This window comes from Heterodontus francisci, chromosome 14 (assembly GCF_036365525.1).
Source record: "Heterodontus francisci isolate sHetFra1 chromosome 14, sHetFra1.hap1, whole genome shotgun sequence".
NCBI classification, from domain to species: domain Eukaryota; kingdom Metazoa; phylum Chordata; class Chondrichthyes; order Heterodontiformes; family Heterodontidae; genus Heterodontus; species Heterodontus francisci.
Window position 1 is genome coordinate 28,007,581 of NC_090384.1, and position 24,577 is coordinate 28,032,157.

The following is a 24,577-nucleotide window of genomic DNA, read 5'->3' on the forward strand; positions in this document are numbered from 1 at the left end:
TATTCAGCAGGTCTGGCAGCATCTGTGGGGAGAGAAGCAAAGTTAACGTTTCAGGTCAGTGACCTTTCATCAGAACTGGCAAAGGTTAGAAATGTAATAGGTTTTAATCAAATAAAGTGGGGGTGGGGCAAAAGAGAACACATGGGAAGGTGCTGATAGGACACAGGGTCACAGAGAATAACTTTTGCCCTGCCCCCACTTCATTTGCTTAAAACCTATTACATTTCTAACCTTTTCCACTTCTGATGAAAGGTCACTGACCTGAAACGTTAACTTTGCTTCTCTTTCCACAGGTGCTTCCAGACCTGCTGAGTATTTTCAGGACTTTTTGGTTTTATAGCATAAATAATAGTTTGAAAACAAATGAAAGAGAACAAAATAGAGTAACCATCAGAACTTGTGCTTTGGTCATTACAGGTAAAAAAAAGATGTAAAGTAATTAACCAAATAAGAAATGTGTGAGTGAAACATTAGAGCAGAAGGTCTGGTTAAGGTGTCTGGCCCAAAAAAGCATTCCTTTACAAATGCACAAAATATAAGGAACAAATTGAATGAATTGCAGGCACAAATTCAACTTGGAGGATATGACATGATAGCCATTACTGAGACATGGCTGCAAGATGGTCAGGACTGGGAACTAAATATGCCAGTTATAAGATCTGCAGGAAAGATCGGGAAAATGGTAGAAGGGCCGGAGTAGGTGATAAAGGATGAAATCACTTCAATAATAAGAGAGCATATAATGAGAGATAATCAGGCAGTGGAGAATTTATGGGTAGAATTAATAAATAGAAAAGATTTAAGACTATTGTGGAAGTTGTGTAAATGCCCCAGTAGTAGCTGTGAAGTGATACTCTGTATAAATGCAGAGATTAGACAAGCATGTAGAAAAGGCAGAGTGGTTTTTAATGGGGAATTTTATCTTTCATATTGATTGGGATAAGCAAATTAGCACGTCAGAAAGTGAATTTCTTGAGCGTGTTCGGGACAGTTTGGAAGGAAACCTTGCAGGAAACTTGCAAGAGATGTTAAAATCAATACAAAAAAATTATACAGTTATATTAGGAAAAAGAGGTGTTCAGCAGCAATGTTTGTCCCTTGAAAACTGTTAATGCTGATATTGTCAATGAAAGCAAGAAAATAGTGGACTTGCTGATGAATTGCTTTGTGTCAGTATTTACAGTATAGGAAGAGATTAGCATGCCAGATGTTCCAAGGAAACTACTATTAAATTAGGAATAGGGACTCACCAAAATTAATATAAGCAAAATAACAATAATGAAGAAAATCATACCAATAAAGAGTGACAAATTTCCAGCACTAGATGGTTTCTATCCCAAGGTTTTAAAAGTGAGAACATTGCAAATGTCCTAACTATAATCTTTCAAACTTGTCTCAATTTGGGAACCATTTCTTTAGATTGGAAAATTGTGTATGCCACTCTGTTACTCAAGAAAGGTGAGAGGAAAACGATGGAATTATGGATCACTTAGTGTAACATCTGTTTTCGGGAAATTACTAGTGTCCAAAATTAAAGATAGAGTGATTGAATCCCTTGAAAAGTTCAGCTGATCAGAGAGAGCCAGCTTGAATTTGCAAAGCTCAGGTCATGCCTGATTGAATTTTTTGAAGAAGTGACGACAGTAGTGGGGAAGGGATTGTTTACTGATGTTATTTATTCCAGAAGACAGTTGATAAAGTCCTTCAAAAGAGACTGCTAACTAAAGTTGAAGCTTATAGAATTGAAGGCAAATTGTTGACCTGGTTAGGCAATTAGCTGAGATGCAGGTACTGTGATTGTCAGGATATGTCTAGTGGTATCCTGCAAGAATCTGTGTTAGGGCCTCAACAATTCACCATATTTCGTAATGACTGAGATGATGAGATGGAAAGCCACATATCCAAATTTTCCGATGACACAAAGAAAAGCGGCATTGTAGGTAGTGCAGATGGAAGCAAATAATTACAAAGAGATACTCAAGGATTAAGTGGACAGGCAAAAATGTGGCAAATTGATTTCAGGGCAGGCAAATGTGAGGTCATCCGCTTTGGACCTAAAATGGTTCGAACAGACTACTTTTTACATGGTGAAAAGCTAGAAACAGTAGTGGTCCAAAGAGACTTGAGGGTCTAGGCACATAGATTACTAAAATGTCACAGAAAATAATCAAAACAACTAATGAAGTGTTGGCCTTTATATGTAGAGGACTAATATACAAGGAGGTAGAAGTTATACTAGAGTTGTACAAAGCCCTGGTTCATACTGTGAGCAGTTCTGGGCAGCACATCTTGGGAAGGATATATTGGCCCTGGAGGGAGTGCAGAGTAGATTTACTAAATATACCTGGTCTCCAAGGATTAAGCTATGAGGAGGGATTACACAAACTAGGTTTGTATTCCTTGGAATTTAGAAGGTTAAGGGGCGATTTGATCAAAGTTTTCAAGATATTAAAGGGAACAGATAAGGTAGATACAGAGAAATTATTTCTGCTGATTGGGAATCCAGGACTAGGTGGAGTAGTCTAAAAATTAGTGCCAGACCTGTCAGGAGTAAAATTAGCGAATGCGTCAACAACAAAGGATGGTAGAAGTTTGAAACTCTCTTTCACAAAAGACAATTGATATTAGATTGTAAATTTCAAATCTGAGATTGTTAGGTTTTTGTTAACCAAAGGTATTCAGGGATATGGAGCAAAGGGGGATATGTGGAGTAAGGCCACAGATCAGCCATGATCTCATTGAATGGCAGAACAGGCTCGAGGGGCTAAATGGCCCACTCCTCTCCTCTGTTTCCAATGGTCCATGGGCTGCATGTTTTCCACTTACTTATTTTCTTATGAATGCTGAGGCTTGCTGAAATACAAACAGCCACAGTGTTGACAGGTACCTGTGAGTGGTGCTATTGAGCCATGATTCCTCTTCAATGTTTGCCAGAAGAGGAAAGTTTCATCAGCCAGTTCAAGACTAACAACCCCTCATCTCCATCAGCACATTTGTCTCGGGCGGGCTGCCATCATTGGTCAGGTTGCCCTTTAACCTCTGCTCCCGGGGGATGGGGGGGCCTACAGGTGTTTGTTGGGACTCAGTCAAATGCTGCAGGTAATGACTTCGGGCTCAGCAGACTTACTAATACTCATTGGCCTCGATAGTAACAGGAGAGCAGAAAGGGTGTTGGGGAGCCTGTTAGTGGGGGATGGCCTCACTTAAATAATTCTTCGCTGACTCCAGCCCAACAATCTTGAGATTGATTGACTGGCCAGTGGGAGCGATAGAAATGTAGCAACAGGAAACCACAGCTGGGGATCCATGGGGATAGTCTCCAGCAGTCAGTGGAAGGAGAGCTTTGCAGACAATGGGGGCGGGGTTGGTTTTACTGAGATTAGGGAGAATGTCAGGGCCAGAGAGGCCCAAGGACTTCCTGGGGGAGCACTCCCACTCCTCCTGACCCATAAGGAATCCTAAAAGGAGCAAATCTTTAGCACTAACCTTGGCCAATCAGCACCACCCACCTTGGATCTACTGCTGGGCGGCTGACATCACCGACTTCCCTAAGGTTCAGTTAATTGTATATTGTGGGGCCGATGACATCATCAGGCTAACTAGGTCCCCGTCTGCCATTTGCAGGAAACTCATTGATGGCCTGAATCAGGATAGTAAAATGTAAGCAGCGGATTGGAGCGAGGAGGTGGAATTTTTAAACTTTAACCCCTTTGATGCACCATTCCTGCTGGAACCAGTGCCTCATTCTCATGTTAATGGGAGACTCATTGCACAAGGGCAGCACAGGGAAGGGTCTCAACTGCATCACATACTGCTCTGAATACCGGGAAGGCCTTAGGAACTTGATGCAAGTGGGATCTATCTAGTAAGTATTTCCCAGGCTGTAATTTAGATTAACATTTAGAATTTGACCGAGAACTTTAAAATAGCAAAAGAACTGCAAGTGAGTTCTGATATCTACTTAACAGAAACTGCCTTTCGGTGGCAGTGGCAATTAATTGTCAATCAGCTAAAAGTGGTTGCCTGAATAGGTGTTAGTAGCTGTAGTAGAAAACTAACTTCGCAGTTGTAACTTTGATGTGAGTTATAACCTCTCTATATCAGTAGACAGTGTTTGCTACCACACAGAGTGTGGGACACAGATTGTTTGTTTAACTGAGTGTTAAAGTTGGGAATTCAGTGCAGAGGGGGAAGGAGGTGCTGCTTTTTATTCTTTTTGTTTTACCTCCAGTAACTGGTGAGTGTTTTATTTTGTCTCCAAGCTAAGAGATGGTAAATTGCTATTACTTTACTAAATTAGTAACTAGTTAACTAATGAAATAAATAAATAATGATAGACAGAAATGACAGGGCAGGTGGTGTGCAGTGACTGCAACATGTGGGGGTTGTGGAAAGCACTGGAATCCCGAGCAGCCATATCTGTGCTGAGTGTCTGCAGCTTGAGCAACTTCAGCTCAGAATTGTTGAGCTGGAGCCCAAGCTGCACACACTGCAGGGCAACAGGGAAGGGGAGAGTTACCTGGACACTTTTCTCCAGGAGACAGTCATGCCCCTTAGGTTAAGTAGAGCTTTAGAGTTGGTCAATGGTAAGGGACAGGAGGGTGTGACTGCGAGTTAGGCAGGTATGGTGATCCAGCATGTAGTCATGGAGGAGCCTTGACTTTGATCAACAGGTACGAGATACTTGCCACCTGTGTAGATGAGAACAAGAGCTGCAGGGTGGATGGGAAAACTGACCACGGCACCATGATGCAGAAAGCCTTTCAAGTGGGGGGAGTATAAAGGACCGTGGTAGTGACAAGGGACAGTCTAGTCAGGGGGAAAGATACTGTTCTCTGCAACCATGACCAGGATTTCTCAAGGTTGTGTTTCCTGCCCAGTTCTAGGGTTAAAGACATCTCCTCGCAGCTGTAAGCAAACTTGGAGAAGGAAGGGGAGAATCCAGTTGTCGTGGTCCACATAGCAACCAATTACACTAGTAGAAATAGGAATGATACTCGGCTGAGAGAGTTTGAGGACTCACGGTCCAAATTAAAATGCAGGCCTTCAAAGGTACTTATCTCTGGATTGTTACCTGAGCCACACACCAATTGCCAGAGGATCAAACAGATTAAAGAATTAAACATGTGGCTCAAAGAGTGGTGTGGGAAGAAGGGGTTTTGACTCATTGGGCACTGGCACCCAGCACTCAGGAGAGAGGGAGCTGTTCTGTTGGGATGGGATCCACTTAAATTGGGCTGGGATCAGTGTCCTGGCAAATGGTATCACTAGGGGTGTGGAGAGGGCTTTTCAACTAAAAGGTGGGGGGAGGAAGGGTCACATGAAGGGAGATTTGGAAATCTAAAGAGAAAAATTGAGGCAATAGAGCAGTATAGCGTAATGACAAGCAAAGTGGAACAGGAAAGGACAGAGAGTTTAACAGTAATAATGCAACAACGAATAAGGCTCCTGCAAAGGATAGTAGTAAAAAACAAAATTAAAGGTGCTTTATCTTAATGCACAAATAACTTATAATAAGATAGATGAACTAGCGGCACAAATAGAGATAAATGGTTTCGAACTAATCACCATTACAGAGACATGGTTACAAGATGACCAAGGTTGGGAAATAAATATTCCAGAGTACAACATTCTGAAAAGACAGACAAAACAGAAAAGGAGGAGGATTAGCCCTGATAGTAAAGGAGGACATAAGCGCATTAGTGAGAAAGGATCTTAGCTCAGAAGATCAGGGGATTGGGAATAACAAGGGTCAGAAAATGTTGCTGGGTGTAGTTTATAGGTCCTCTAACTGTAGTTATACGGTTGGACAGAGCATTAAGCAAAAAATAATTGGAGCTTGTAACAAAAGCAATGTAATAATCATGGACGACAATAATCTTCATGTAGAATGGACAAATAAAATTGGCATAGGTTGTCTGGAAGATGGGTTTGTAGAATGCTTTAGCAACAGTTTCCTGGAACAATACATTGTGGAACCAACTAGGGATAAAGCTATTTTAGATCTAGTGTTGTGCAATAAGGCAGGTTTAATTAGCAATCTCATAGTATAAGATCCGCTGGGAAAAAATTGATCATAATACAATTGAATTCCATATTAAGTTTGAAAGCAACATACTTCAGTCCGAAATAAGAATCTTGAACTTAAACAAAACACATTACATAGGTATGAGGGGAGAGCTGGCTAAGGCTGATTAGGTAAATATACTTAAAGATATGGCAGTAAATAAACAGTGGAAAACATTCAAAGAAACAATTCAAAACAAAAATACATTGCATTAAAAAGCAAAAGCTCAGCAAGAAACATCGATCTATGGCTTCCTAGGGAAGTTAAGGGTCGTATTAGATTAAAAGAAGCTTATAATGTTGCAAAGAACAGCAGTAAGCTTGAGGATTGGGAGTGTTTTAGAAACCAACAGAAAGCTACAAAAAAGTTGATAAAAGAAAGGGAATAATAGAATGAGGATAAACTAGCTAGGAACATAAAAACAGATTGTAAGTATATAAAAAGGAGAGTAGCTAAAATAAACATTGGTCCCTTAGAGGTCAAGACAGAAGAAATTATCATAGGAAATGAGGAAATGGCAGAGATGTTGAACAAATATTTTGTGTCTACACAGTAGAAGACATAAATTGCACACCAGAATTAAGGGGAACCAAGAGACTAGTAAGTTAAGTTGAGACAGAACATCAGCCATGATTGTACTGAATGGTGGAGCATGCTCGAGGGGCTAAATGGTCTTACTCCTGCTCCTATTTCTTATGTTCTTATGTGTGCCCAAGGAATCCTGCTCACAAGATAGCTGCAAGCTCTGAAATCAATACAAGGTCATTGGGAATAGTCAGAGGCAGCTGCGGTAAGCTTCAGCCGCAGGGGCTATCCAGCCTGGCTTCAGTTAACTGGGCATAGGAAGGGAGACAATGGCAAGTAAGACCTATGGGCAAGTGAAGAAGACAGGAACAAATGAGAAAGAATGGGGCAAGTGAGAAAGAATGGGGTGATTGAGGAAGACAGGGGAAAGTGGGATACAAAGAGGAAACTGAGGAAGAAAGACACAAGTGAGAGAGACAGGGGCAAGGAGAATGAAAAGAGCAAGTGAGAAAGAAAGGCAAGTGCAGAAGAAAGGGGCATGAGTAAAAAGGGGTAAGTGAAGAAAAAAACTGGCAAGTGAAGAAGAAACCGGCAAAAGAAGGAGAAAGGGCAACTGATGAGCATTGGGATAAGTAAGAAGGTCTGAATCTGAAAGGTCAGCAAATTAACCTGGACTGGAGCAAATAATGTCACAAGAAACAAAAGTGAGGCACAATATGATCTGAAACCTGAAAGGCTACCTACCATCAACTTCCTCAAATGTGGCAAAAAATCCATCAAAGCTTTTATACCCATCGGATACAAATAAAACATGTAACGAACTACCAGTGGTCCGGATTGGGGGAGGCCGTTCATTTCCACAGAATTTTCCAATAACCCTGGAGTCGACGTTATCGCCATCGCGAACCTCCACATAATCATATTGACACATGTAATCAAATTCGATACTCAGCATAGAGAACCTGAAACAGAGCAAGATCACACCCTGAGCAACAACTCCCCAACAGACAGAGACACGCGTGCCACTCCCCAGACAGCAGGGGCCTCTCAGTGCAACTCACCAGACAGCAGGAGGCCCCTTGGTGCCACTCCCCAGATATCGGTGGCCCTCTCAGAGCCACTCCCCACCTGCCATTTCCCAGCTGGAAGTGGGGTCCCTTGCACGCATGCACTGAACTCAGTTTATAGGCCAGTAAAGAGCTTGCTAATGAAGTGTTACAATGCAGTCTGTGACTCTGAGTTTGTTCAGTGGCTTCATTAATACAGCAACAACAACTTGCATTTATAATGTAGTACAACGTCCCAAGGTGCTTTGCAGGAGCATGATCAAACAAAATTTGGCACCCAGCCACTTACGGAAATATTAGGTGAGGTAACCGAAAGCAAAGACGTGGGCTTGGAGGAGTAGGGACAGAAATGTATAGGACGCAATTCCAGAGCTTAGGGCCAAGCCAACTGAAGGCACAGTCACCAATATTAGAGAGATTAAAATTGGGATGTTCACGTGGTCAGAATTGGAGGATTGCAGGACTGGAGGAAGTTACCAAGATAAGTTGGGGGTGGTGTTTTAAGGCCATGGTGGATTTGAAAACAAGGATAAGAACTTAAAAATTGGGCCATTAAATATGCAGATATTAATATAAGATGAGATAGCTCGTTTTTAATTCTAAATTTCTATGTAGAATCAGAATATTTTCTACTTGATATGTAAATCTAACTATGCAATTGAATCATCAATTCCTGAACCACAAATCGTGTTGTTGTTCCAGGATACAGATATGCTGGCACTCCACAACCTTACTCTTAGCCTTCCTGCATCATTAGTGAACCACAAAACTGCTGTATAATAGAGAAAAACCAAAACTACATATAACAAATCAAACATTAAGCCTACCTGAATTCAATAGCAAAACTGGGATTCACTGACACTGTCCATTCACAGTGAGAGTTGCTGGGGTATCCCTCCAGTACAATCTGCCCTCTTGAAGCATTTATAACAGCACCACATTCTGGAAACAGAAAAATATGTAAAGAATGGTAAATAGTTCACCCAGTACAGCATCCCTGTGTAACACACTGTTCAATAAATAGAACTATCCCTGTGTAACAATAATAACTTTCATCTATGTAGCTCCTTTAATGTAGTAAAGGATTCAACGATGCTTCACAAGAGTATTATTGAAAAAAAATTGTCACCAAGTCACATAAAGAGATATTAAGACAGGAGGTAGGTTTTAAGGAGCGACTTAAAGGAGGAAAGAGAGGTGGAAAGGTTTAGGGAGGGAATTCCAGAGCTTAGGGCCTAGGCAGCTGAAAGCATGGCCATCAAAGGTGGAATAATGTAAATCGGAGGTGCACAAGAGGCTAGAATTGGAGGAGTGCAGAGATTACTGTTCAGTCCATTCACCCTCCTGTGTAGTATTCAGTCCACATAGCACACCTGTTTTACAGATTATTATACATGAATCCAGAGTATTTGGTACATTTCAATTCCTGTTGTCCATGGTGTCAGTAAATATTCATGTATGCAATCGGCTAGTTTTGTCAATTACATTTATAGCTTGTGTGCAATATTGCACTCAACAAAGCCCTATGAAGCAATCCATAACACCACAGACAACATATCAGCAATGCAGCTGATGGAAGAAAAAGTCATCAGAGTCTAGATATAACTTAAGCTACCTATCCACCACCCTGTGTCACACTATCCACCTCCCTGTGTCACACTATCCACCTCCCTGTGTCACACTATCCACCTCACTGCATGTTGACAAGTCCCCGGGTCCTGATGGACTTCATCCTAGGGTCCTAAAAGAAGTGGCTAGTGAGATAGTTACCAACATACAAACATATGAAATAGGAGCAGAAGTAGGCCATTCGGCCCCTCGAGCCTGCTCCGTCATTCAATAAGGTCATGGCTGATCTGTTTGTGTTTCTAATTCCACACTCCCATCTATCCCCGATAAACTTTGATTCCGTTGCGTAACAAGAAACTATCCACCTCCGCCTTAAAAATATTCAATGACCCCACCTCCACCACCTTCGGAGGCAGAGAGTTCCAAAATCACCCAACCCTCTGAGAGGGAAAAATTCTCCTCATCTGTATCCTAAAAGGGCAACTCCTAATTTTAAAACAGTGCCTCCTAGTTCTGGACTCGCCCACAAGAGGAAACATCCTTTCCACATCCACCTTGTCAAGACCATTCAGGATCTTATATATTTCAATCAAGTCGCCCCTCACTCTTCCAAACTCCAGTGAAAATAAGCCCAGTCTGTCCAACCTTTCCTCATAAGACAACCCGCTCATTCCAGGTATTAATCTAGTAAACCTCCTCTGAACCGCTTTCAACACACTTACATCCTTCCTTAAATAAGGAAGCCAAAACTGCACACAGTATTCGAGATGTGGTCTCACCAATGCCCTGTATAACTGAAGCATAACATCCTTACTTTTATTTTCAATTCCTCATGTAATAAAGGATCACATTCCATTAGCCTTCTTTATTACTTGCTGTACCTGCATACTAACTTTTTGTGACTCATGCACTAGATCACCTAGATCCCTCTGCATCCTAGAATTCTGTAGTTGTTCTCCATTTAAGTAATACTGTGCTTTTTTTATTCTTCCTGCCAAAGTGAACAACTTCACATTTTCCCACATTATACTCCATCTGCCAGAATTTTGCCCACTCACTCAACCTATCTATATCGGTCTGCAACCTCCTTATGTCCTCTTCACAACATACTTTCCTACCTATCTTTGTGTCATCTGCAAATTTAGCTACCATGCCATCACTCCCCTCATCTAAGTCATTGATATAAATTGTAAAAAGTTGAGGCCCCAGCACAGACCCCTGTGGGACTCCACTCGTCACATCTTGCCACTCAGAAAAGGACTCATTTATGCATAGTCTTTGTTTTCTGCCAGCCAGCCAATCTTCTATCCATGCTAACATGTTACCCCCAACACCATGAGCTCCTACTTGGGCAATAACCTTTTATGTGGCACTTTGTCAAATGCCTTCTGGAAATCCAAGTACAGTACATCAACAGGCTCCCCTTTATCCACAGCGCATGTTACTCCTTCAAATAACTCCAGTAAATTGGTGACAACATGATTGCACAAAACCATGCTGATTATTCCCAATTACCTTGAGTTTTTCCAAGTGCCCAGCTATAATCTCCTTAATGATTGATTCAAACACCTTCCCCACGACAGACGTCAAGCTAACTGGCCTATAGTTACCTGTTTTCTGCCTCCCACCCTTCTTGAATAGAGTTGATGTGTTGGTTTTAATTTTCCAAAATTCCCTAGATTTGGGGAAGGCTTCATTAGATTGGAAAATAGTGAATGTAACTCCTTTATTCAAAAAGGGAGGGAGACAGAAAGCAGGAAACTACAGGCCAGTTAGCTTAACATCTGTCAAAGAGGAATTGATAGAAGCTATTATTAAAGACGTTGTAGCAAGGCACTTAGAAAAATTCAAGGTAATCAGGCAGAGTCAACATGGTTTTGTGAAAAGGAAATTATGTTTAACCAATTCCTGCATACTAACCTTTTGGGATTCATGCACTATGACATCCAGATCCCACTGTATCTCAGAGCTCTGCAATCTCTCACCATTTAGATAATATGCTTCTTTTTTATGCTTCCTGCCAAAATGGACAATTTCACATTTCTCACATTATACTCGATTTGGAAGATCTTTGCCCACTCACTTAACCTATCTATATCCCTTTGAGGCCTCCTGATGTCCTCTTCACAGCTTTCTTTCCTACCTATCTTAGCTGACCATGGCACCATGGTGCAGTAAACCATTCATTGGGGGGGGGGGAGCAAAAAGGAATGTGGTAGTGATAGGGGCTAGTATAGTTTCAGGGATAGATTCTGTTCTCTGCAGCCACTATCGGGAGCTCCAATGGTTGTGTTGCCTGCTTGATGCCAAGGTTCAGGACATCTCCTCGCGGCTGGAGACAAACTTGGAATGGGAGGGTGATGATCCAGTTGTCGTGGTCCACGTTGGAGCCAATGGCATAGGTAGAACTAGGAATGATGTTCTGCTGAGAGTGTTTGAGGAGTTATGATCCAAATTAAAACACAGAACATCAAAGGTATCATCTCTGGATTGTTATCTGAGCCACGCGCCAATTAGCATAGGGTAAAGCAGATTACAGAATTAAATGTGTGGCTCAAAGAGTGGTGTGGGAAGAAGGAGTTTTGATTGATGGGGCACTGGCACCTGTACTCAGGAAAGCGAGAGCTGTTCTGTTGGGATGGGCTCCACTTAAACTGTGCTGGGACCAGTATCTTGGCGAATTGTAAAATGAGGACTGTGAATAAGGCTTTACACGAACAACGGGAAGGGTGGGGGAAAGTAGGTGTTGCAGGGAAGGGTTCGGGTGAAGGGAGATTTAGAAATCTAAAGAGAAAAGTCGATGCAATAGAACAGTCTAGCAATGTTGGTAAAGACAAGCAGAGTGAATCAGGAAGGGACTGAGAGTTTAACAATAATTATGTATCAGCCAGCAAGGTCCATGAAGGAAATAGCAGTAAAAAAAAATGATATTAAAGGTTCCTTATCTGAACAAACGAAGCATCTGCAATAAGGTAGATGAACTAGTGGCACAAATAGAAATAAATATTTTAGATCTAATTGCCATCACAGAGACATGATTACAAAGTTTGGAAGTAAATATGCCAGGGTACACAATGTTTTGAAAAGACAGACAGAATGGAAAAGGAGGAGGGCTAACTCTGATAGTAAAGGATGATGTAAGGGCATTAGTGAGAAAGGACCTTGGCTCAGAATATCAGGAAGTAAAATCAGTATAGGTGGTGATTAGGAATAGCAGGGTCAGAAAATATTGCTGGGAGTAGTTCATAGGTCCCCTAACAGTAGATATGCCATTGTACAGAGCATTAAATGAAAAATTATTGGAGCTTGTAAGAAAGGCAATGTAATAATTGTAGGGGACTTTAATCTTCATATAGACTGGACCAATCAAATTGGCAAGGGTAGTTGAGAAGATGTATTTGTGGAATGTTTTTGTAACAGTTTCCTGGAGCAAGACATTGTGGAACCAAGTAGGATGAAAGCCATTTTAGATATTTGCAATGTGGCAGGGTTAATTAGTAATCTCATAGTAAAATATCCACTGGGAAATAGCAATCAAAACACAATTGAATTCCATATTAACTTTGAAAGCAACATATTCCAATCACAAACAAGGATCTTAAACTTAAAACCAATTACATAGGTATGAGGAGAGAGCTGGCTGAGGTTGATTGGGTACAAAAAGAAAGAGAATAGCTAAAGTAAAGATTGGTCCCTTGGAAGCAGAATTATGGGCAATGAGGAAATGGCAGAGACATTGAATATTTTGTGTCTGTTGTCACAATAGAAGTTGCATACCAGAAATAGAGGGTAACCTAGGGGCTAAAAAGAGTGAGGAAATTAAGGTAATTAATATCAGTAGAGAAAAAAAGTATTGGAGAAACTTAAGAGACTAAAATCCAACAAATCCCCAGAACCTGATGGCCGACATCCCAGGGTTCTAAAAAAATAGCTACAGAGATAGTGGATGCGCTGGCTATGATTTCCCAAAATTCCCTGGATTCTAGAACAGTCATCAACAGATTGGAAGTTAGCAAATGTAACACTGCTATTCAAGAAAAGTGGGAGAGAGAAAACAGGGAACTACAGGCCAGTTAGCCTGACATCAGTCGTCGGGAAAGTGCTGGAATTTATTATTAAGGAAGTCTTCTCAGACAATCATAGTATGATCAGACAAATTCAACATGGTTTTACAACAGGAAAATCGTGTTTTTACAATGTCACGTGCTAGTGAGGCTAGAAACAGGGAGCGAGTGCAGCTGAACACGTGGCTACAGAAATGGTGCAGGAGGGAGGGATTCAGATATGTAGATCATTGGGATATCTTCTGGGGAAGGTGGGACCTGTACAAGAAGGACGAGTTGCATCTGAACTGGAGGGACACCAATATCCTGGGCGGGAGGTTTGCTAGAGCTCTTCGGGAGGGTTTAAACTAGTTTGGCAGGGGGATGGGAACCGGAGCTACGGATCAGTGGATGGGGTAGCTGTTGAACAGGCAGATACCGAGTGCAGAGAGTCTGTGAGGAAGGTTAGACAGTTGACAGGGCAAAATTGCAGCCAGTATGATGGGTTGAAGTGTGTCTATTTTAACGCAAGAAGTGTCAGGAATAAGGGTGATGAACTCAGAGCATGGATCAGTACTTGGAGCTACGATGTTGTGGCCATTACGGAGACGTGGCTATCACAGGGGCAGGAATGGATGTTGGATGTTCCGGGGTTTAGATGTTTCAAAAGGAATAGGGAGGGAGGTAAAAGAGGTGGGGGAGTGGCATTGCTAATCAGGGATAGTATCACAGCTGCAGAAAGGGAGGTCGTCGAGGAGGGTTTGTCTACTGAGTCATTATGGGTGGAAGTCAGAAACAGGAAAGGAGCAGTCACTTTGTTGGGAGTTTTCTATAGACCCCCCAATAGCAACAGAGACACGGAGGAACAGATTGGGAGGCAAATTTTGGAAAGGTGCAGAAGTAACAGGGTTGTTGTCATGGGTGACTTCAACTTCCCTAATATTGATTGGAACCTCCTTAGTGCAAATAGTTTGGATGGAGCAGTTTTTGTCAGGTGTGTCCAGGAAGGTTTCCTGACTCAATATGTAAATAGGCCGACTAGAGGGGAGACTATGTTGGACTTGGTGCTTGGCAACGAACCAGGCCAGGTGGCAGATCTCTCGGTGGGAGAGCATTTCGGTGACAGTGATCACAACTCCCTGACTTTTACTATAGTCATGGAGAGGGACAGGAGCAGACGGGATGGGAAAATATTTAATTGGGGGAGGGGGAATTACAATGCTATTAGGCAGGAACTGGGGAGCATAAATTGGGAACAGATGTTCTCAGGGAAATGCATGACAGAAATGTGGAGGTTGTTTAGGGAGCACTTGCTGCGACTGCTGGATAGGTTTGTCCTGATGAGGCAGGGAAGGGATGGTAGGGTGAAAGAACCTTGGATGACAAGAGATGTGGAACAGCTAGTCAAGAGGAAGAAGGAAGCTTACTTAAGGTTGAGGAAGCAAGGATCAGGCAGGGCTCTAGAGGGTTATAAGGTAGCCAGGAAGGAACTGAAAAATGGACTTAGGAGAGCTAGAAGGGGACATGAAAAAGTCTTGGCGGGTAGGATTAAGGAAAATCCCAAGGCGTTCTACACTTATGTGAGGAACAAGAGGATGGCCAGAGTGAGGGTAGGGCCGATCAGGGATAGTGGAGGGAACTTGTGCCTGGAGTTGGAGGAGGTAGGGGAGGTCCTAAATGAATACTTTGCTTCAGTATTCACTAGTGAGGGACCTGGTCGTTTGTGAGGACAGCGTGAAACAGGCTGATATGCTCGAACAGGTTGAGGTTAAGAGGGAGGATGTGCTGGAAATTTTGAATGATATGAGGACAGTTAAGTCCCCGGGGCCAGACGGGATATACCCAAGGATATTACGGGAAGCGAGGGAAGAGATTGCTGCGCCTTTGGCGATGATCTTTGCGTCTTCACTGTCCACTGGAGTAGTACTGGATGATTGGAGGGTGGCAAATGTTGTTCCCTTGTTCAGGAAAGGGAATAGGGATAACCCTGGGAATTATAGACCAGTCAGTCTGACGTCAGTAGTGGGCAAATTATTGGAGAGGATTCTGAGAGACAGGATTTATGATTATTTGGAAAAGCATGGTTTGATTAGAGACAGTCAGCATGGCTTTGTAAGGGGCAGGTCATGCCTCACAAGCCTTATTGAATTCTTTGAAGATGTGAAAAAACACATTGATGAAGGAAGAGCAGTGGATGTGGTGTATATGGATTTTAGCAAGGCGTTTGATAAGGTTCCCCATGGTAGGCTCATTCAGAAAGTAAGGAGGCATGGGATTCAGGGAAAGTTGGCTGTCTGGATACAAAATTGGCTGGCCCATAGAAGTCAGAGGGTGGTAGTAGATGGAAAGTATTCAGCATGGAGCTCGGTGACCAGTGGTGTTCCATAAGGATCTGTTCTGGGACCTCTGCTCTTTGTGATTTTTATAAATGACTTGGATGAGGAAGTGGAAGGCTGGGTTAGCAAGTTTGCTGATGACACGAAGGTTGCTGGAGTTGTGGATAGTGTGGAAGGCTGTTGTAGGTTGCAACGGGACATTGACAGGATGCAGAGCTGGGCTGAGAAGTGGCAGATGGAGGTCAACCTGGAAAAGTGTGAAGTGATTCATTTTGGAAGGTCGAATTTGAATGCGGAATCCAGGCTTAAAGACAGGATTCTTGGTAGTGTGGATGAACAGAGGGATCTTGGGGTCTATGTCCATAGATCGCTCAAAGTTGCCACCCAAGTTGATAGGGTTGTTAAGAAGGCGTATGGTGTGTTGGCTTTCATTAACAGGGGGATTGAGTTTAAGAGCCGCGAGGTTATGCTGCAGCTCTATAAAGCCCTGGTTCGACCACACTTGGAATATTGTGTTCAGTTCTGGTCGCCTCATTATAGGAAGGATGTGGAAGCTTTAGAGAGGGTATAGAGGAGCTTTACCAGGATGCTGCCTGGACTGGAGGGCATGTCCTACGAAGAAAGATTGAGGGAACTGGGGCTTTTCTCATTGGAGCGAAGAAGGATGAGAGGTGACTTGATAGAGGGGTACAAGATGATGAGAGGCATAGATAGAGTGGATAGCCAGAGACTTTTTCCCAGGGTGGAAAGGGCTATCACCAGGGGGCATAATTTTAAGGTGATTGGAGGAAGGCTTCGGGGAGATGTCAGAGGTAGGTTCTTTACACAGAGAGTGGTGGGTGCGTGGAATGCGCTGCCAGTGATGGTAGTAGAAGCAGATACATTAGGGTCATTTAAGCGACTCTTGGATAGGTACATGGATGATAGTAGAATGAAGGGTAGGTAGTTAGTTTGATCTTAGAGTAGGTTAAAGGTTCGGCACAACATCGTGGGCTGTACTGTGCTGTACTGTTCTATGTTCTATGTAACTAGTAGGATAGATAAAGGGGAACCAGTAGATGTAGTATATTTGGATTTCTAAAAGGCATTTGATAAGGTGCCACACAGAAGGTTAATAGTCAAGATAAGGGCTCATGGAGTTGGTGGTAATATATTAGCATGGATAGAGGATTGGTAAACAGACAGGAGGCAAAGAGTGGACATAAATGGAGCATTTTCAAGTCAGTGGAATGCCACAAGGATCAGTGCTGGGGCCTCAGCTGTTTATAATCGATATTAATGACTTAGATGAAGAGACAGAGAATAATGTATCTAAGTTTGCTGAAGATACAAAGTTAGGTGGAAATGCAAGCTGTGAAGAGGACACTCAAAGACTGCAAAGAGATATAGACAGGTTAAATGAGTGGGCAACAAGGTGCCAGATGGTGTATAATGTGGGGAAGCGTGAGGTTATTCACTTTGGTCATAAGAATAGAAAAGCAGAATATTTTTTAAAAGTTTCATGTGCACAAGAAGTGTGATGATACAAAAATTATGGACAAAAACTGAACAGTTATAAAAACTGACTTTGTCTTTTAAAAATTGACCTTTTTAAATTGGACAATGTGCTCCAAAATGGCCACTGAAGGAAAAGAACTTGGCCTTTGTAAGTTCAAACTGACAGGGACAAAGGAAAATTTTCAAAGCTAAGACGTGTCCATTGCATGTACCCTATACCCAACCTAAAATATTCCAGAATTAAAAGGGTTCTTCTGAAACAAAGAAGGTGTGAAGTAGTCATGTCCTGGGCCATTGTGCGATCACCATGGGGGAGAGACCAAAGTGTCTCCTACCCAGAGGTGATATGTAACACAGCTTTACCTTAAAAAGCAGCCTGAAGAGAGACAGCCCAGAAAGCAGCGTCCAAGAAGCTTGGTTTCAGCAACTCATGCCCTGCTGTAGAATTCTACCTCTACGCCTCTCCAGCAGTGAATTAGAAGTGATCCACTGTCTTCAACCAAGAGAGAAATCTACAAATACCACAGGCTTACAACAATGAGAACTTGACTTCCAAGAGAATTCAACAGGTTTACTGCGACTTCCCCGAAACCTACCCCATACTTATAATCGCTTACCCCTTTTTCTCCCTCTATCTGTTTCTTCTCGTTTGTGTATGTGTGTTTGTGTGTGCGCAAGTGAATTCATGAGTGGATGCGGTTGCGACAATTTCGGGATAACGCATATTGATCAATAAATAATTGATTTTCTGTTTTAAACCTACAAGCAAACCTGCTGCTGTCTGTTTATTTGACAAAACAAACAAAAACATGTTAAACCCTATTAACAAAACACACTTGCTGCAGTCAGGTGGGGCTTGAACTGTGGGAACCACCCAAACCTCACCATGTGTCCATGACAGTGCAAAACTTTGAAATGTTGATGTTCAGACAGACTTAGGTGTGCTCAGAAAAGGAAAACAAAAAGTTAGCATGTAGGTACAGCAAGCAATTAGGAATGTCAAATGAGTCAAAATCCTGAACTCCTTCCTAACAGCACTGAGGGTGTACCTACCCCACATGGACTGCAGCGGTTCAAGAAGGCAGCTCACCACCACCTTCTCAAGGGCAATGAGGCAATAAATGCTGGCCTAGCCAGTGACACCCACATCCAGTTAAAGAATAAAAAAAATGTTGGTCTTTATTGCAAGGGGATTGGAGTACAAAGATAAGGAAGTCTTGCTACAGTTGTGCAGGACTTTGGTGAGACCACACCTGGAGTACTGTGCACAGTTTTGGTCCCCATATTTAAGGAATGTTATACTTGCATTAGAGGTCGTGAAGGTTTACTAGATTGATCCCTGGGATGAAAAGTTTGTCCTATGATGAGAGGCTGAGTAAATTGGGCCTACATTGTCTGGAGAATAGAAGAATGAGAGGTGAGCCCATTGAAACTTGCAAGATTCTGAAGGGGCTCGATAGGGTAGTCACTGAGATGTTGTTTCTGCTGGCTGAGGAATCAAAAACTGGGGCACAGTCTCAGGATAAGGGGACGATCATTTAGGGCTGAGATGAGGAGAAATTTCTTTACTCAAAGGGTTGTGAATCTTTGGAATGCTTAACCCCAAACTGTAGTGGATGCTCCATCGTTGAATATATTTAAGGCTGAGATAGACAGATTTTTTGTCTTTCAGGGAATCAGGGATGTGGGAAATGGGCAAGGAAGTGGAGTTGAAGTCCAAGATCATCCATGACCATATTGAATGGCAGAGCAGGCATCAAGGGCCATATGGTCTACTCCTACTCCTAGTTCTTATGTTCTTACATCCATCTTCCAGATTCTCAGTATCTATCTCACTGTCACCAAGTCCCATCATACTGTTTCTCACTCCCTGTCTCACGGTTTCATTCTAACCATCTCACTGTTCTCAATATGCATCTCACTGCTTTTCACTATCTATCTCACTGTTACTATCCATCTCACTGTTTCTCATTATCCATCTCACAGTTTCTCACTATCCATCTCACTGTTTACTCACTATCCATCTCACTGTTTACTCACTATCCATCTCACTGTTTCTCACTATACATATCACTGTTTACTCACTATCCATCTCACTGTTTACTCACTATCCATCTCACTGTTTCTCACTATACATATCACTGTTTACTCACTATCCATCTCACTGTTTACTCACTATCCATCTCACTGTTTCTCACTATCCATCTCACTGTTTCTCACTATCCATCTCACTGTTTACTCACTATCCATCTCACTGTTTACTCACTATCCATCTCACTGTTTCTCACTATACATATCACTGTTTACTCACTATCCATCTCACAGTTTCTCACTATCCATCTCACAGTTTCTCACTATCCATCTCACTGTTTACGCACTATCCATCTCACTGTTTCTCACTATACATATCACTGTTTACTCACTATCCATCTCACTGTTTACTCACTATCCATCTCACTGTTTACTCACTATCCATCTCACTGTTTCTCACTATATATCTCACAGTTTCTCACTATCCATCTCACTGTTTCTCACTATCCATCTCACTGTTTACTCACTATCCATCTCTCAGTTTCAGTACTTATGGCTCTCTTTATATTTTGAGAATTCTGCTCTTCATTCAGTTGCTGAGGGAATCAGACCACCAGTTGTTTCTACTTTTACGAGTTCACAGTGCGGTTACTGTCATTAGTATTTATCCTGGAGAGCTCAACTCAGTGGCAAAAAGTGATTGATCACTGGAGAAACAGTAAACATTGGTCAGATCAAAGAGAAACCAAATAAACCGCTGCACAGTTTCTAGTGACAAATAAACTGCAATACATTTATTAGGGACAAATATACTTGAGTACCTATACCAGGGAGAAAAAAAACTGTACAATGGTCATTGGGGCAAATAATCATGAGTACGGATAATAGGGGCAAATAAATTCATGTATAGTTTTTAGGGACCGATAAGTGGTAGCACAGATACCAGGAACAAAATTAATGGGAACAAGTAAACTGTAGCACATTACTGGGCACAAATAAATTGTTGCACCACTTCTTGGGTCAAATAAACTACAGCACATTTACCGGGGACATATAAACGCAAGTATGTTTACATATAATTGCAGACAATGTGCAGCACAGAAACAGTCCATTCCGCCCAACAGTCCTTGCTGCCATTTAGGGCCCACTCGAGCCTTCTATATTCCTCCTCACCTAACGCCAGAATAAAAACTACTAACGAATACTGACAGCTTATGTTAGTTAGATGCCCCACAACAGCTATATTGTCTAATTCAGTCTCATTGCTTACTACACCCCATCTCACTGATTCCACTCCCCATCTCACTCTTCCACATGACCCATTGTACTGCCTCATCATATCCACCTGCTACACACTGTCCACCTCACTGTTTCTCATGATCCATCTCACTGTTTCTCAGTATCCACCTCACTGTTTGCCACTCTCCACCTCACTGTTTGCCACTCTCCACCTCACTGTTTACCACTCTCCACCTCACTGTGCTTCTCACTCTCCACCTCACTGTGTTTCTCACTATCCCTATCATTTTTGTCAGTACTTAACAAACTCTTTCGATTTTGAGCATCCTCTTCTTCACTCAGATGCTATAGGAATCAGAGCGCCAGCTGTTTCTACTTTAAGAGTTCATGGTGAGAGCTATTAGCTCACTGCTGAGTGCAGTTACATTTCATCAGTATTTATCCTGGAGAGCTCAACTCAGTGGAGGAAAGTGATTGATCACAAGAGAAACAGAGATAGTGGCCAAATCAAGGAGAAACCTTGTAAACTGCAACACAGTTACTGGGGACAAATAAACTAGAATGGTTACCAAAGACAAATTAACTGTAGCACGGTGACTAGGGACAAATAAATTTGATACAGACACTGGGAGCAAATAAATTCAATTACAGTATATAGAGACAATTAAACTTGAATATGGTTGCTAGGGACAAACAAATGGCAGTACAGTTACTAGGAACAAATAAGTTTGCCTGTGGGTAGAGTGGATAATTAAACTGCAACATGGTTAGTGGGATGAATACATTGCAGCACCTATACTGGGAAAAATAAACACAAGTATGTTTCCTTGGAATTACAGAGAATATACTGTACAGAAACTGCTTGTTCAGCCCAACCAGCCCCTGATGGCATTCCTGTTTCATACAGACCTTCTCTATCCGTCTTCACCTAATAATATCAGGAAAACTAATATCAAATTCTAACAACTTATGATCATGTTGACTAATTCATGCTCATTCCTCATTACTAACCATCTCACCATTACTCACTGTCCATCTCACTGTTTCTCACAATCCACATCACTGTTTCTCACTTTCTGTCCCACTGTTTCTCACTCTCCACCTCACTGTTTCAAATTATCCATGCACTCTTTTTCAGTCTCCACCTCACTGTTTCTCACTCTCCCCCTCAATGTTTCTCACTCTCCACCTCAATGTTTCTCACTCTCCACCTGACTGTTTCTCACTCTCCACCTCAATGTTTCCCACTGTATATCTCACTGTTTCTCACTCTCCACCTCAATGTTTAATACTCTCCACCTCACTGTTTCTCACTCTCCACCTCAATGTTTATCACTCTCCACCTCACTGTTTCCCACTATATATCTCACTGTTTCTCACTCTCCACCTCAATGTTTAACACTCTCCACCTCAATGTTTAACACTCTCCACCTCAATGTTTAACACTCTCCACCTCACTGTTTCTCACTCTCCACCTCAATGTTTCTCACTCTCCACCTCACTGTTTCCCACTATATAACTCACTGTTTCTCACTCTCCACCTCACTGCTTAACACTCTCCACCTCACTGTTTCTCACTCTCCACCTCGCTGTTTAACACTCTCCACCTCACTGTTTCTCACTCTCCACCTCACTGTTTCCCACTATATATCTCACTGTTTCTCACTCTCCACCTCACTGCTTAACACTCTCCACCTCACTGTTTCTCACTCTCCACCTCACTGTTTCCCACTATATAACTCACTGTTTCTCACTCTCCATCTCACTGTTTCTCACTCTCCACCTCACTGTTTCCCACTATATAACTCACTGTTTCTCACTCTCCACCTCACTGCTTAACACTCTCCACCTCACTGTTTCTCACTCTCCACCTCACTGCTTAACACTCTCCACCTCACTGCTTAACACTCTCCACCACACTGTTACTCACTCTCCACCTCACTGTTTCCCACTATATAACTCACTGTTTCCCACTATATAACTCACTGTTTCTCACTCTCCACCTCACTGTTTAACACTCTCCACCTCACTGTTTAACACTCTCCACCTCACTGTTTCTCACTCTCCACCTCACTGTTTACCACTCTCCACCTCACTGTTTACCACTCTCCACCTCACTGTTTACCACTCTCTACCTCACTGTTTACCACTCTCTACCTCACTGTTTCTCACTCTCTACCTCACTGTTTCTCACTCTCCCCCTCAATGTTTCTTACTCTCCCCCTCACTGTCTACCACTCTCCCCCTCAATGTTTCTCACTCTCCACCTCAATGTTTCTCACTCTCCACCTCAATGTTTCTCACTCTCCCCCACACTGTTTCTCACTCTTCCCCTCACTGTTTCTCACTCTTCCCCTCACTGTTTCTTACTCTCCCCCTCACTGTTTACCACTCTCCCCCTCAATGTTTCTCACTCTCCACCTCAATGTTTCTCACTCTCCACCTCAATGTTTCTCACTCTCCCCCTCAATGTTTCTCACTCTCCCCCTCACTGTTTCTCACTCTTCCCCTCACTGTTTCTCACTCTCCACCTCACTGTTTGTCACTCTGCACATCACTGTTTCCCACTATATATCTCACTGTTTCTCACTCTCCACCTCACTGTTTCACTGTTTCTCACTCTCCACCTCACTGTTTGTCACTCTGCACATCACTGTTGCCCACTATATATCTCACTGTTTCTCACTCTCCACCTGACTGTTTCTCACTCTCCACCTCACTGTTTCTCACTCTGCACATCACTGTTTCCCACTATATATCTCACTGTTTCTCACTCTCCACCTCACTGTTTCTCACTCTTCACCTCACTGTTTCTCACTCTCCACCTCACTGTTTCACTGTTCCTCACTCTCCACCTCACTGTTTCTCACTCTCCACCTCACTGTTTCTCACACTCCACCTCTCTGTTTCTCACTCTGCACATCACTGTTTCCCACTATATATCTCACTGTTTCTCACTCTCCACCTCACTGTTTCTCACTCTTCACCTCACTGTTTCTCACTCTCCACCTCACTGTTTCACTGTTTCTCACTCTCTACCTCAATGTTTCCCACTATATATCTCACTGTTTCTCACTCTCCACCTCACTGTTTTTCACTCTTCACCTCACTGTATCTCACTCTCCACCTCATTGTTTTACTGTTTCTCACTCTCCACCTCAATGTTTCCCACTATATATCTCACTGTTTCTCACTCTCCACTTCACTGTTTCTCACTCTTCACCTCACTGTTTCTCACTCTCCACCTCACTGTTTCATTGTTTCTCACTCTCCACCTCAATGTTTCCCACTATATATCTCACTGTTTCTCACTCTCCACCTCACTGTTTCTCACTCTCCACCTCACTGTTTCTCACTCTCCACCTCACTGTTTCTCACTCTTCACCTCACTGTTTCTCACTCTCCACCTCACTGTTTCTCACTCCTCACCTCACTGTTTCTCACTCTCCACCTCAATGTTGCCCACTATATATCTCACTGTCTACCACTCTCCACCTCACTGTTTCTCACTCTCCACCTGACTGTTTCTCACTCTCCACCTCACTGTTTCTCACTCTCCTCCTCACTGTTTCTCAATCTCCACCTCAATGTTTCCCACTATATATCTCACTGTTTCTCACTCTCCACCTCACTGTTTCTCACTCTCCACCTCACTGTTTCTCACTCTCCACCTCACTGTTTCTCACTCTCCACCTCACTGTTCCCCACTCTCCACCTCACTGTTTCACTGTTTCTCTCTCTCCACCTCACTGTTTACCACTCTCCACCTCACTGTTGCCCACTCTCCACCTCACTGTTTCACTGTTTCTCACTCTCCACCTCACTGTTTCTCACTCTCCACCTCACTGTTTCTCACTCTCCACCTCACTGTTTACCACTCTCCACCTCAATGTTGCCCACTATATATCTCACTGTCTACCACTCTCCACCTGACTGTTTCTCACTCTCCACCTGACTGTTTCTCACTCTCCTCCTCACTGTTTCTCACTCTCCACCTCAATGTTTCCCACTATATATATCACTGTTTCTCACACTCCACCTCACTGTTTCTCACTCTCCACCTCACTGTTCCCCACTTTCCACCTCACTGTTTCACTGTTTCTCTCTCTCCATCTCACTGTTTACCACTCTCCACCTCACTCTTTCACTGTTTCGCTCTCTCCACCTCAATATTTCCCACTATATATCTCACTGTTTACCACT

The 24,577-nt window shown here is 42.7% G+C and overlaps 1 protein-coding gene across 3 annotated transcripts in view; it reads right to left on the reverse strand.

Annotated features, from left to right (window-relative positions):
- LOC137376949 (inactive serine protease PAMR1-like) overlaps positions 1-24,577 on the reverse strand; it is a 166,687-nt gene that overhangs the window by 77,857 nt on the left and 64,253 nt on the right. For all 3 annotated transcript variants that reach the window (XM_068045929.1, XM_068045927.1, XM_068045928.1), the window contains 2 exons: positions 8,487-8,601; positions 7,337-7,554 (listed from right to left, as the gene is read on the reverse strand). In XM_068045929.1, the coding sequence (XP_067902030.1) occupies positions 7,337-7,554; positions 8,487-8,601 (333 nt within the window). The remainder of the gene's footprint in view (positions 1-7,336; positions 7,555-8,486; positions 8,602-24,577) is intronic.